The 15,843-nt window shown below is 35.0% G+C and overlaps 1 protein-coding gene across 3 annotated transcripts in view; it reads right to left on the bottom strand.

Annotated features, from left to right (window-relative positions):
• The window catches only part of armc9 (armadillo repeat containing 9), a 55,220-nt gene that overhangs the window by 27,227 nt on the left and 12,150 nt on the right, over positions 1 to 15,843 (bottom strand). For 2 of the 3 annotated variants that reach the window (XM_079889694.1, XM_079889693.1), the window contains exons 10-21: positions 11,975 to 12,010; positions 10,359 to 10,393; positions 9,750 to 9,861; positions 9,080 to 9,172; positions 7,819 to 7,909; positions 6,536 to 6,659; positions 5,081 to 5,220; positions 4,880 to 4,956; positions 3,898 to 3,972; positions 3,433 to 3,523; positions 2,982 to 3,046; positions 2,712 to 2,810 (exon numbers count right to left, since the gene is read on the bottom strand). In XM_079889694.1, the coding sequence (XP_079745820.1) occupies positions 2,712 to 2,810; positions 2,982 to 3,046; positions 3,433 to 3,523; positions 3,898 to 3,972; positions 4,880 to 4,956; positions 5,081 to 5,220; positions 6,536 to 6,659; positions 7,819 to 7,909; positions 9,080 to 9,172; positions 9,750 to 9,861; positions 10,359 to 10,393; positions 11,975 to 12,010 (1,038 nt within the window). The remainder of the gene's footprint in view (positions 1 to 2,711; positions 2,811 to 2,981; positions 3,047 to 3,432; positions 3,524 to 3,897; positions 3,973 to 4,879; positions 4,957 to 5,080; positions 5,221 to 6,535; positions 6,660 to 7,818; positions 7,910 to 9,079; positions 9,173 to 9,749; positions 9,862 to 10,358; positions 10,394 to 11,974; positions 12,011 to 15,843) is intronic. The other variant, XM_079889695.1, reaches the window with a different exon arrangement.

Here is a 15,843-nt window from a genome sequence, read left to right on the forward strand (position 1 = left end):
TCTACAGTTAAAGACCTGGGCGCTATATTAGACAGCAACTTGTCTTTCGAAAATCATATTTCATATGATAAAAAAACAGCCTTCTTCCACCTCAGAAACATTGCTAACCTATGGAACATGCTATCTGTTTCTAATGCAGATAAGTTAGTTCATGACCTCTAGACTAGATTACTGTAATGCTTTACTAGCTGGTTGTCCTGCATCCTCAATAAAGAAACTACAGTTAGTCCAAAATGCAGCTGCTAAAGTTTTTACCACGTCAAGAAAATATAGTCATATAACACCAATTTTATCATCTCTACACTGGTTGAGTTCCTTATCAATTACAAAGTATTGCTACTGACCTATAAGGCCCTAAATGGTTAAGCTCATTTGTATTTAACAGCGCTACAATCCATCACGCTCTTTAAGATCACAAAACTCTGGGCTTCTGATAGTACCTAGAATATTCTATAATAGTCCACTAAAGAAGGGAGGGCGTTTTCACATTTGGCTCCTAAACTCTGGAATAGCCTTCCTGATAATGTTCAGGGCTCAGACTCACTCTTCCAGTTTAAATCTAGATTAAAGATGCATCTCTTTAGCCAAGCATTCATATAATGCATCTCATAACCTAATGCTCCAGTTATATCAGATCAAATGCACATGATTATTTTTGCTTAATGTTACGAACAGCAGCTACGCTAATTACTTTTCATTTGCTTCTCTGTTTTATCTCGGGATGCCCATCCTAAGGTAAATAGAGAGTTTGTCAGCTCTAGTTTGGATTCTGATCCTATCATGAAGACTTCAGATGGCCAACACCTGTGAAGAGACAACGCCAACCCCTGCGAAGACTTCAGATGATGAATCACTCTGAATCAACATGCATCAATGCTATATTTTTCTATATGTCATAAGCTCATTGTTTTCTGCCTAACTGTGTGATTTGTATATGTACATTTTTGAAATGCATAACTTGGACACAGTCACCTCTGATAGCAGATCACTCTTAATTGTAATTGACATGAATTGAACTGAATTCTTCATTTACACTCAAAGTATATTTACGTTAGAGCAGTGAACTATGAATTGCTGCTGTAAAGTCACGAAGGATGCGTAACTGCTTTCAGATTTTTGATATCTTGAATGTTGTTTCCTTTGCGAGGGATTTAATTAATGACAAAAACGAAGGTGTGGCACTTATATTTAAGGGTCCTGACCATAGACTGTAAAAAACATGGACAAAGCGTCTGTGACGTCACCCATAGACTTTCTGAAGAACGGGTTTGAAGCCGTTTATGGGGGGTATGGGCGGCGCCATCTTGGAAAATCTTGGGAAATCCTAACCCCGCCCACCTTCTGACACAGCGCGCGTCACTCAGCTCACTGTGCTACTTCGGTTATCTCTGTGTATATTTTAGGCAACGAAATATGTTATAAAACACCACACTAACTCTTTTCGTTTTCATTTAAAGAAATCTTAAACATTATAGCCACACAAATGTGGTTCAGGCAACGCATATTGATTATATTCACTGCACATAACGTTTGCCTATTTATAAAAAAAACAAAATCTAAAACACACCTGCCTCTTTTCGTTTTAAATATAATATAAAAATATTAAACATTTTAATATGGTCCAGGCAATATGTGCATTTGTACTAAACAACAGATTTTGCAGTAAACAACATTACAGATCATCTTCGTTGTATTAAAATTTAAAATGACAAAACTCAACCCAGTCTCTTTTTGTTAAATTTCAGTTTTATCAATATTAGCCATTATAAAAGTATAAGTAAAAGGTAAAGTTACAAGAAGCTATACAAATAAAGCAAACAATTCAGTCAAACATACAAATTCAGCGCTCTAGTCTTACCATACAACGGTAAAGTTGATAGCTTATAAAGTTATGAAACTTCCCCACAGCCAAAACGATTGGCAGGGAACAAATTATAGATTTACGAGACCAAAAATCGCCCATTACATATACACAAGACGAATTATATCTCATGTTTAACCACTACAGAGACGCCAGAGTCCGCGGCAAACCTCAGAACGACTAGCCGAGGAAAGGCTGTTCCCGGCGGGGTACATGAACGCCGAGCGCCCGGTCATCGCTGGATCTCACAACTGGATACAATTTTCATAAAACTTTATAAATAAACCACAGATTTGAGCTTTAAACAACTACATTCTCGCCTGAAAAACTCTTAAAACTACATTTCATGATACAGAAACAGTAGTATTATATGTCAACTGTATTAAAAAATGGCGCTTCTTATGTTGTCATTCTCCGTGGCGCTGCCTTGTCAGCTGTCAATCAAGCTGTCAATCAAAGTTAACCACGCCCTTATTGTCATACATTTTATATCTAAATACGATCTAAACTAACGAGTTAGAAAAAAATTCACCCCCCTCACAGTTGTCAGGCACTCGGAACCTATCGAAAAATACAATAAAAGTCCATGGGACCAACCTGTAAAAACATGAATTTATGCTGTGAAAACGGACATTTTAACATGGGGGCTATGGACATTTGCTCCCTTTTGGGACCTGCCCCTAGCGGATTTTCGATGTATTGCAGTTTTTCGCACTTCTGGGTAGGCTTCATTTTTCAGATCAGAATGTTGCCGCTTGGTCCTGACTCTTGACCAACAAGACCCTTGTGTGTGAAGTTCTTAGCCTGGATTTGGTTTCTATCGTCATATAAATGTAGTGTGATGTTTTACCCCTAGATACTCGGTTGTGAGTAAAGACTCTCCGCTGAGCTCTTTTGGCTGAGACTGCAGGACTTCCTCTTTATCCAGGTCTGCCTCCATAACATCTTCCTGTTAACAAGATTGAAGAATTACAGACAGGTCAGGTGACTAAACAGTAAATCATCTGAACACCGCCAATACTAATAAAATAGCATTGATAGCCTTTCCTGTAGATTATAGGACGTCAGAAGTCGTGTTGAGCAATAATCTTTCTCAGAAGACAAGATTAAAGTGAATTACCTCATCATCATCGTCGTCATCATCCTCTTCATCGCCCGACTCAGGTTCATGCTCGGGAATGTCCGCTGTGTACGACAGAGTTATGAATGAAGGCAAATGAATCACTGAAATATGGAAATCCATCTGTCTTCATTTATTCACCCTCATGTCGTTCTAAACCCATATGACATCCATGGAACGCAACATATTAACAGTTGAAAGTGACAAGCATTATAAAAGTAGTCCAAATGACTCATATCCGTTATTCCATGTCATATGGACAGAGTTTATGATGCATTTATGGTGTTTTCCGTCCCTTTTGAAGCTGATAACCCAGTCCTCGTTCACTTTATTCTACTGAAAACGCTGGCCAGGATATTATTCAAAAAGGCACTTGGGTTGAGTAGGATGAGGACAGATATTTTGTTTTTAAGCGAACGTTTTTGAGGTGATCGGCTTTTTTTCGTCTTACCTGAGTTAAGCAGTTTGATGATGAATTCGATTTGTCTGTTGAGTTCAGGATTTTCTTCTTTACTGTAACAGCGTAGGGTCTCTTCCATACTCTAAACGCAACAACAAAATACTCACATTATTTGTATTCTGTGAAGTAACCACTTTCTTATTCATTTTTACCAAAAACATTTAAAATATATATATATATATATGTTTGACAGTGACTTTTCTGATTGGTGGATTTCACTTAAGGATAATGGGTAGTGTAGTATTTCACCAGGAATTTAACTATCAGACATTTTTTTATTTTTTTATTCCCTCCTTACTTGTGACGTCTACATGGGCACACATCACTGTTTAACTTTGAAAGGTTTGAATGTTATCGCTAAAGTAATGATAATGAATGGGATTTTTATGACTCAAAGAATTGGAGTCTAGGCTATATTGCCTAGGATTTGTGAATGAACAGTGATTAAACACGTACCATCTGTTTGGCTTCCTCTCGTATCTCTGGCATGGACAGGATGCTGTATAAAGCTCCATTCACATAGTAGCGAATCTATATTTACACACAAGAAAACAAATGCAATGGATCTTTGAAACTTTGGCATCTCAAAAAACAAAAAAAAAGCTTGAAATGAGTTTTGTTTGAAGACACTCCTGTCTTCTGTAGAGCATAACTGAGGAATTGTGAGACATTTCCACTAATTTTCCTGTTTATTACTGTAAAGCTGCTTCGAAACTATTAGTATTGTATAAAACATTATGACTTTACTTATAAATTGCGCCTATTTTTTATTTAAATGGGTGAAGTGGACTGGATATTAAAGGAAAATCAATTACTTTTATTTTTATATATTACTTGTTATTTTATTATTCTACTGTATTTATTACACAATGAGTTAAAAATGTTGGAAAAAATAAATAAAAGTATAGAATGTATATTATATACAGTATGTTTGAACCACAGCGAAGGTTGAATCAACTACAAATACAATATATTTTGTTGTAACACACACATATATTATATATATATATATATATATATATATATATATATATATATATATATATATATATATATTATGTAACATAATATTTGTTAGTTTTTTTGCTCAGCTTAATAGTTTATTATTAATAGTTATTCAATTAATACTACTAAGTTTCAATATTGCAATGAATTTTTGAGGCTGGTGAGCAAATTTCTGAATATAATATAAAGTGTAGGCTTGACTCTCCACTTCTAAAGTTTCAAAAAGGGAGTGAATAGTTCATGGTACATTTGCAAGACAAACTATTTTTAATCCAAAGTTGACAAAAGCCCTCTTATTTGAGAACAGGTTGACGTAAAAAGGACTAAGCTGATTTACGCCTTCAGTTTCAGTAATCATGAAGGCTGTAAGGGGAGAACAAGCACAAATAACACACCTTGTTTGTGGATAGCGGATGAGCAATTAGCAATGTACCTCATGGTTCTCATGTCCTAAGAGCTCCGTCAGCACTTTCAGGACGTGCTTGGCCATCTCCGCACACTTTTCCTTTCCTGAAACATGAGCGACATGAGTAAACATTGATTTGCTAAAATAAGCAATGCAAATAAAAGTCTAAAACAAAGGATGATTGACGCACAATACACAATGTCTTAGATTAATAATTCATTGTGTCACCTTTAGTGCGCAGGCAGAGGTTCATGAGGAGGGAGATGGTGTATTCAAGGGTGTAGTCGGATAGACAGTCGGAGTCGTGGAGCTCTTTGACCAACCAGCCAATCAGACCATCTCTGATCATAGCAGACTGTTGCGCTCGCCTGCTCACAGCAGAACATATACACACACACACTGAGCAGCTTTTAGGCTTTTAATATGATATATAATAAATAATAACATATATTTTTGTAAAGACCCCTTGAAATCACTTGAAGTATTTCCTGTTGAAACCACATCAATTTGTTTATTTAAAAAAATAGCCATTGGGTGTTTAGTACGGAAGCTTGTTTTCCGCCACAGAATAAAAAAAAAAGTTAAAATTGCAAGTCAAATCTTGCAAATTGCGGAAAATAAAGTTTATATATCGCAATTCGGACTTTCATATCGGATTTCATACATTTTTGTTCATAACTCACAATTCAAAGTTTTTTTCCTCAGAATTGCGTGCTATAATCTCAAAATTTTGAGATATAAATTTGCAATTAAAAAAGGTAATTGGAACTTTTTATGTCACAATTCTGACTTTTCTCCCAATTGACCGTTTGCCAAGACCCTTTAGTTACTGTTGCTATGTCTGAGACAAGCCACACCATGTTCTCACGCACTGAACAATACATGGAGGAGCAGAGAGGACACTGACAACACACTGAGACAGGACAGACCAGGTTACTTTTGATATGAAACAAAGTCTCAACTTTCAAATTTGGTCATTTTTTAAAGAAATTTAAACAATAAATAACGCTTTGTGGCTCCTTAATGTGTCTGACAGATCGCTGTAGAGCCTCAGTGCTCATGAACGATCATCTCTTCCTTCTAGTTCATTTATAGCATCAAATAAACATGAATGAACATCAGAAGGAATGTTGTTTTAACCGCGGAAAGACATCAGTACACTCCGTTTTTTAAAGTTCAAGACCACAGAGGTTAATCTACTAACTCTCCTGACTGCTTTGTCGGACAAAATGGCGGATTCGGCGGATGGCGGATTATGATTGGTCAGATCGCCTGTCAATCAAACTCCCTGCCAAGGGTGAATTGCGAGTATCTCGCAAATTTGGACTTTATACCTGGCGATAGCAATTTTCTCGCAATTCTGACTTTTTCTCTCGCAATTAGGAGTTTATATCTCACTTTATAACCCAATTATGACTTTTTTCTTAGAATTGTGAGATATAAACTCGCAACTGCAAGAAAAAAGTCAGAATTGTGATATAAAAAGTCACAATTACCTGTTTTTTTTCGCGGCGGAAACAAGCTTCCAAGATTAGTTTACGTCACAGCCATGAACCTACTTGCTAGTTTGTTGCAGGTCGTATTGTTTGAAAAATGTTTTTGACTGGACAAAAACTGGAATCGTTAATATTTGTTTTAAATGTTTCTAAATATATTACCATTTATATTAACAGAGTGACATACCTGAGGCTGAGTTTCTGCAGCGCCGCAAGCACGTTTTCTCGAGTTACAGACTCTTTCTCTTCAGTCTTCAGACAGTCAAACAGAATCCTCAGTAAAGAGGGTATCTGAGACAGATACATGCGTCCTGGGAGTGCAACAAGGCATAAGACCACAATAAACACGTTTCAGAACTAAAGACAGAGGTGTATATACAATTTATACAATTGCCATTGTAAATATGATGAACCAAAAATTTTGAGAATTGAGAACCAGAAATGAATTTAAATTTTACTTTAATCTGTTTGGGCCAGGGCCAAAAAACGTACTGGTGGGTAAAAAGGTAAATGTTTTACTGTCAATAGTGATAACCATCAATACAAGAATGTAGAGTAGCTATCAGAGCAACGAATCCGCGTGACCAACTTGTACACAGAGAATTATAGCGTGTGATTCCCAATTATGTGCATTCCTACATTTAGCCTGTGGAAATTTGACCAAACAACAGTAAATGTGACCATACCTTAAAAGGGTATTCTCAAAATGGGCTTTCAATAAAACTTGGCTGCCTATGCGGTAGATTGGCGAAACAAAAAACTGAAATATTGCTACATGACTAGAGAAAACAGAAAAACAGTCTTCCCTTTTGCCAAATAGGTAATAGACACCCATAATGCACTGGGCATGTTGTTGTCCAAGACCACTCCTATTGGATACGCTTGACCAGAGTCAAATACCGGCTTGCTTGAGTAGGAAATGCTTCTTAGCAAACTTTTAGTCACAATAATGTTAAGTATAATAACGAATGTTTTCATATTGTTCTTTATTTTCAGTGATAAACCTACTTTTACAATAAGTGTTCTGTTAAGAATCTGTCAAATCAACTGTCTGTGGGCGGGGATACAAAAATGAGGAAGTATAATCTGTAGTCAAGCGTCTAGACTTTTGCTGACAAATAAAAGTATATTTTTTAGGTCCAGGTAACACGGAGAACGAGTAAACATTGTTCATTTACACAGACTACCAACATTGTAACAGTACAAAGCGGATTGAAAATTGTAAAGTTCGAAAAACGTAAATAAAAATGCGAAATGGCGGAAAAAAAGGTGGAAATAACAAAATCCACAAGCTCAAATGATTCAGAGGCAGATTTTTGATTCTAGCCCATAGAGTTCTGGAGGTACATAACAACTTTGCTTATTATAGCGCCACCTAGAGCGATGGAGGAATGTGTGTGTTTATGATTGGTGGGTCCTTGTTTGCTTAACTGCTTTAAGGAACAAAAAGAAAAAATATTTTTCACTTACCATCACACAATGAGGCAAAGGCATTGATGAGTCTTGCCATATACTGTCTGACAATCTCATTTTTGGATTTTATTAGATGAAGAACAGTTTTCTGCAAAGTACACAAAACGATTATGTAAAAAGTTACTCTTGGTACAATGTGTTGTCTGCAAAGGACAATTTCATTTGTTCTGGATTACAGTAACATGAGATATTATCTTCCAGCCTGCACAAAGACCGAAAGATATCTGACTAGACTGTCCCACAAGGAACTAGATGACACTGACTGGAAATTAGTCAAGTCACGTTAACTGCTGAAACCTGATCGTCCACATTTATCATAAATACCTGAGATTACACATTTTAGAAGAGTTTGATACCTGTCCTCATCGTGAACTGCCAAAAGCAATCACGTATCAAAATTAATGTTTTCAATCGGAATGCAATTTGAATACACTGGAATGATATAAAAGGGGTCGATTAAAAGGGGTCTATTTTCAAAACTGATTTAGCATACTATCCAGGGATGCACCGATATGAACATTTTGGCCGATACCGATAACCGATTATTCTTTATATTCGAAAGCCGATAACCGATATATTGGCCGATAAATCTAAATCCAAATTATTATATACTTTTTGAGAGCCTGAATACAAAAACAAAAGTCTCACCCTTAAAATCCGTGTCCCAAACACACAATTATAATGTTCTCATTGTAATTTTATGTAGCCTATATGACAGACTAACTATATTTTCCTTTTTGAAGTGATTCCAATCATATTTCAAGCACTTCAAAAACATCATGTTGAACAGTGCACATCTGAGGTGTCTCAGCTGAAGGACATAATCCAGTATTTATCAGCTTTAATATATCTGCCTAATTTTCTTATTGGGCCGATAACGATAACATTAGAAATGAACATTTATCGGCCGATACCGATTTGGTGGCCGATATATTGTGCATCCCTAATACTATCCTAATATATAGTCCATACAGAGAATAGGTTAAACATGTTTTTATGTGGAACTCTGTTTAATTATAGTAAAGTAACAGAAAGAGAGATGTTCGACATTGAACATTGATAAGCATAAAAAAATAAATCTTTGCGTATTTGCATTGAGGCAGCATACGGATGTTAAGAGTTGGAAACAATGTGTCAAAATAGCTAAATACACGATATCAGCGCCCCAATAAATGATGTTATTTTAAATATTAGGCTATTTTAGAATTATAAAATGATCCAACATGCAGTTTTCCATGACAAGGAGTTTGTTAAGTACCTGTTCGGTACTGTACCGCTCCAGAAGATCATTGCTGATGAAGGCCTGTAGTATTGTGTCTCTTTGCTCACCATGAAGAGATCGAGTCAACCTCTGCCGACCAATGGAAAATTACAAGAAAATTGGCATGTGATGCGAATGCATATTCCATAGGACAGAAAATACCTCAAAGAGACTGAGATAAAACAACAAAATATCCCTTACAAAACTAAACTAACCCTTAAGTTTAAAGGATTTACATTTGCAGTTTGGCCATGCACACACTGCAGTGGTTCTTAGCATGTTAGCGATTGCTCAGGGATTTTCAGTGGATGTCAAAAGATCCCACTCCAAAATCTTTATTATTTTCTTGGGTTTGAGCAATACTATCAGTGATCCTTGACTTAGAAAACACCTAAGATTATGGTTGGGTGTCGTTGGAATTTTAACGATTCCGATTCTTATCGATTCCAATAAGGTAAAAAAAAACAACAAAAAAACCTTAAGATATAATTCATATTTATTCTAAGTCTTATTGCAAAACAAGACTCTTGAATGATTTAAAGTCATATTAAAATGCACACAAAGGAATCGATAAGAGGAATTGAAATTGTAATTTTATAACATGTATCCGATTCCCAACCCTGCGATCCCGCCAGCAAAAGTGCTGTTGTTTTTCGTTCTGAGTTACCCAGCGCAAAGCTTGAAGCAGCAAAGCCTTCAGTCGATCTGATCCGTTCACGAGGTCTTTCTTCAGCTTTTCGTAGTCAAGCGAAGGCAGCAACGGCACGTCTTTGGGCCTCCTGCGAACAGGAAATAAAAAAGATGACAAATCGGCACATGAGATCTCGCTCTTCAGGTTTCAGCTGCCAATTCTATGGAGTAAAAAAATAGTAGATCATGTTTCCAAGGTCTGGTTGGATTGCATTTACAAAATTACATTTAAATGACTTGGAAAGTACAAGATGCCAGAGTTAATAAGCTGGTTGAGATAATATTTTAATCAATTCAAAACATTTAAAGAATGAGTGTCTGTAAAGTCTGTAAAGTTTTATCGACAGCTGTAGATTTTGACATATCAAATATTTATAATATAATACAGCTAAATATATTTATATATACCATAATAATATTTTATACTTGCTTCGGGTCAATGAAAATACAGGGCCATACAAACGGATGTGATACAAAAGTGTGATCCACATCAAGTTATCAAATGTTTAGCAGATATACCCTCGATTACTCCCAAAACCACTTTCCACCAATCTTTAATCAATCTCAAAGTAAAAAAACAACTTACTGAGGTGCGACAGATGCCCTCAGCAGTGAGGATGCCTAAATCAAGAAGAAAAAAATAATTTGTTGATACATCGGCTTGCAAATAAAAACAAAATGCCTGTGTGTGTGTGTGTTAGTGAACTTTTCGCTAGTTATTCTATCTCAACGTGAGTATTCAGTAATAAACTAGCATGCGCTTTACAACAGTTGCGACCGCATGCAGTACGGGGGGGTTACGAGTACATGCAGTGAATGACCTGAAACAAATAAATGACCGGTCCGCAAAGCTGGAAGGTTCTAGGACGGGGCGTTAGTGAAAGGAATTCCCCAAGATCATTATAGCGCTGCACCTGCGGGATCTAATTTCCAACAGAGCAAATTCTGGCATCTTAAGGATGCAATTAGACTCTTTCCCATGGGGGAGGGATACACCGAAACCCAGGAGAAGGTGGATCGAGTGGGCATTATTTGGAGAATAAGGATTGATATCTAAGATATTCAGGTTCATGAGGCATGAGGACCTGTCAAATGTAAACATCCTTCTCAGATGGGCTGTTCATATAATGCAAGTTTGACTTCAAACTGGTTTGAGGAGAACATTCCGGATAGCCGGAGTTATTCATGCGAACATTCCTAAGTTTGGCCAATCTTAAAGTGTTTGCTTAGGATATTTGCAGCCGGTCTGCGTATGTGGATTTCACAATCAGGGTTTGCACATAATGAGCCTATCCTGGTTGAAGGAAGTCTCTTTTGCTCACAGAGGCTGCATTTATTTGTTAAAAAATACAGTTTAATCAGTGACATTTAAAATAACTTTTCGAATATGCTAAAATGTGAATGTCAAAGCTGAGTTTGCAGCATCATTACTCCAGTTTTCAGTGTCATATGATCCTTCAGAAATCATTTTAATATGCTGATTTGATGCTCAAGAAACATTTATTACTATCAATGTTGCTTAATATTTGATCAATGCCATGCACCAAGCATATTGTGTCATTATAAGAATCACAAATTAAAATGATTAATTATTGTTGTCGTATTGTTCTGTAAAAATATACAGGATGTTATTTTTTTAAGATAATAAGACTTGTGTTCAGAGAATGTTGAATTAATGTAAGTTGGCATATTACTTATTTTTGGTGTATTTATTTTTGCCGACTTCCTCCTTCAACACAATCCGGTGACTCATGTTTCTGAAGCACAAAACCTGGCACTGATAACAAGCATAGGCCAGCATGAGATTTGTTTATCTGATGCCTGGAAGTCAGAGATTATATCAAAAGGGAAAAAGGAAATATTTTTCATGATATGACCTGCAATATATAGAACTGTTGTCAACTCTGGGGAACAAGAGACAAATAAGTGAAACCAAAATACTAAGCAGTCTTCAAAGTATTCAGCATTATGTGCTTCCTTTGAGATTCAGCAACAATGTACATGCCTGTTGGACAAAGTGGATCATTCTTAGACTGAGCAAGAATGTACGTCCCATGACACTAAGGCGGTCTAATGGGAACTAGATGAACTAGAAGGCTTTGGGACGAAATACAAAGGAGGAAGAAGACAGGCAGAGCTAATGGTTACGCAGGCAAGACCAGCACGGCAGGAAGTACGACGATGAAACATTCAGCAACTTACATATCCATCATCATAAGGGCTCATAGAGTAATATCCCTTCATGAACAGATGGTCAGACACACACAAACAAACACAGGAAGATATGATTGAGGACACACTAGCTCCAAAAGCAAGTCAAATATCAAACATTTTAGGGAATGTCAGATTATCCAACCGGCTCTGAATGAGGAAAATGTCCGGTTTTCAATATTACAAATACTCATCACATACGTTATGTAACACTTTAGTTGCGTTACGTTAATAAATCATGAAAAAAACAAAACAAAAAAAACACACAGACTATATCCATAAAACCAAAACATTAAAAAAAGCTCCAATTAGTGTATCTTTAAAGTTGTGTCACATTAGTAAACTTTCAGTGAAATTTCTCAATGGTAATTCATTACTGTAATAATATGAAAAATATTGCTTTTAATTTAAATGAGCATTAATTAAAGTGACAAATACTACAACAATCTATAACTGTACATTTTTTATTCGCATTACGGTAATGAGAATTCGATTTCCATGCATTACGGTAATGACAATTTGTTAAGTAAATGTGCTTAATTGTTTCGAATATATAGTCACAATGCAAAAGTCATAATAGTTTTAGAATAAGCTTATTTTAGTTACAATATTTTAGTTTTTATTATATCTTATTTAGATTTTGGGGTAATACGCCAAATATGAATCACACTGTCTGAACACACAAGCAAAATTTCATTTGCGAATCTGTGCGTGGAAATCTTTCATTTGGATTACTATTGAACTGACTGGATTTCGTCAGCGAAAATTCACCGAACAGCGGTAAATGTGAACACAGAACGTGCTTTTTTAAATTATTTTTTTAATGTAAGAAACAGGGAAGTGAAATGATTAATAATGAAAGGTATATATTTTAGAACACATATGACACATATGAACATATGAAAAATCATTTTGCACTTAAAATTAAGCTTATTTTAGGATTACTATGATTTTTTGCAATTGTTAATCATTATCTTTATGATGATCAAGCACATTTCCTTCCAAATTAGTCATTACTGTAATGCATAAAAACCTATTCTCATTACTGTAATGTGATGACAAAAATACAAATTACATATTCTGGTAGTGTTCGCCACATTAATTTATGCTGATTAAAAAAAAAGAAGCTTTTAAATATTATTATGGTAATGAATCACCATTGAAAAAATATCAAATATAAAATATACCATTTCTGGATGCATCATGGTAATGAGTCTTTTTCACAAAAGACGTGAGGTACAACGATCAAACACGTTTGTCTAGTGCATGTTTACATAGAAAAATGATGGAAAAGCATGGGGGGAGGGCATTTCGCGAGATGGAATGAAAAAAAAAAAAAAAACTAGTTATGTGTGCAAATTCATAACTGTGGTGATTGAGTGAGTTGCAGAAGGTATGTCATGACGGACATGAGCAGATTTAAAAATTTTCGGTTTCTGTGCTCTCAACAAAATTGTATTTTGCATTTGTAACTACTTTCATGACAATTAAGTATTTTTAGTTGTGCCGTCCAATTTTTATTAACGTATAAAAAAAAATAAAAAAAAAAACATTACCATAATGCATCCAGACATTTTATTTTTGAGACTGTTTTGTATTCTCAGTGTTGATTCATTACTGTATGGAAAATAACATTTTGATTTTAAATTAAAGTGGCTAATACCACAATCACATATTCACAATTTGAATTACGGTAATGAAAATGACATTTTTATGCATTACGGTAATGTCAATTTGTAAGGAAAATATGTGCTTAAATGTCATGAATATAATCTCACAATGCAAAAGTCATAATCCATCTAGAATTAGCTGATTTTGGGGACAATATGATTTATTATACCTTTATTTTGAATTTGGAGTGAATTTAAGTCATTAAATGAGTAGTTCACTTTAAAACGAAAATTAGCTCATGATTAATTTGCCCTCAAGCCATCCTATATGTGTATATGACTTTCTTCTTTCAGACGAACACAATCAGAGTTATATTAATAAACACCCGGACGCTTCCTAGCTTTATAATGGCAGTGAATTGCAACCAACAGATTGAAGCTCAAAAAAGTGCATCTATCCATCACAAAAGTGCATCTATCCATCATAAAACTGCATCTATCCATCATAAAAGTGCATCTATCCATCATAAAACTGCATCTGTCCACACTGAAAAAAATGATTCTGACCCCTTGTAAATGTTACATGTTTTTATCTGGTTAATTTCACTGATTTTAATGTGTTAGTTAATCCTACTTATTTTGTATTATTAATTTTCAAATTCACTGCCCTTGTTTAAAACAAGTTAATTTCATTCAATTAAAAGTAATTAGAAAAAAATAAGTTTAATTTAATTTCCATATACACTGTAAAATGAATACGCTATATCTACTCAATAAAATTGTGCTGATTACAAGCAATATTATTAATTAAATTTAACACATTAGAATTGAGTAATAATTAATCAAATTAATTCCTTAAAAGTTAACCATTTAAATTTTTTTAAACAAAAATATCTGAATAACAGACAGATGTCAAAGATGAATTAAGAACTCTTTTTTTTGTATTGCCAACATTGAAGACACCTGATGTTAACAAGCAGAATCACTGAAGGAGAAAACCGTAATGTTAAAACCGTAATTTTAAGTTACCATCATGGGGATCAGTGTGTGTTTTAGTTGGGCTCTTTACCCTTAAACTGTTAACTTTAGATTTTGTTTGGCTGCTGTACCTGAGTTATAACAGCCAGATGAACAAATAGAAAAGGTGATCTGATGGTGTTGATAGTGATTTAACATTATCATTATTTCACAATCATTTGACCTGAATCATTGAATTCAAATAGAGCCCATAATATTATACAGCATAATATTTTTTAGCCTTTTCAATGAAATTCATATGATCAAATCAATTAAAAAAAAATTAAAAAAATAGTTTTTATGTAGGCACACACAGACATCAAGAATTTGCATATGAATCTCAGCAATGGTGACAAACAGATCACCTCTGATCATAAGCTCATTATTTATTCATGCAGCAATGCATGATGGGAGCCATGAATGAGTTTTGATTGGTGGCACCCAGAATGCACTGCAACATGCTTTATAATTGTCACCATTGTTGAGATTCACAGGCTGATTCTTGAAAAAATTGAGTAAATTCAACTCAAAATAGTTTAGCTAAAATTATGAATATAATTCATCTGAAATTACTTATAAAATATAAGTACAACCAATTTACAAAATATAAGTACACTCAAATTAAAAAATATATCTGGATTTAGATACATTTATTTCGTGCAACGCCTTGACATAATAAAATTAAGTAAAGTCAACATAACATTTTTTTCAGTGCATCATAAAACTGCTCCACACAGCTCCAGGGGTTTGATAAAGGCCTTCTGAAGCAAAGCGATGAGTTTGTGTAAGAAAAATGTACATATTTAACACTAACAAAGTCAAATTATAGCTTCCGGCCAAACGAACATATACACAGTGAGTCTACTTGCGCCTAATGCACAACTTGCGCAACTTGTGATGTCAGAAGTAGCGTAGTGTGTCATGGCGTAGTGTAAATATTAGCAGTACATCGCATTACTCGCATAAGTTGTGCTTTACACTTAGGGCAAATCCGTATGTTTGTTTGGCTGGAAGCTAGTTATTTTACTTCATGAAGTTTTAAATATGAATATTTTTCTTACACAAACTCATCGTTTTGCTTCAGAAGGCCTTTATTAACGCCCCTGGAGCTGTGTGGAGCAGTTTTATCATGGATGGATGCACTTTTATGATGGATAGATGCACTTTTATGATGGATATATACACTTTAATGATGATAGATGCACTTTTATGATGATAGATGCACTTTTATGA

The sequence above is a fragment of the Squalius cephalus genome (genome assembly GCF_949319135.1).
Source record: "Squalius cephalus genome assembly, chromosome: 13".
Lineage (NCBI taxonomy): Eukaryota > Metazoa > Chordata > Actinopteri > Cypriniformes > Leuciscidae > Squalius > Squalius cephalus.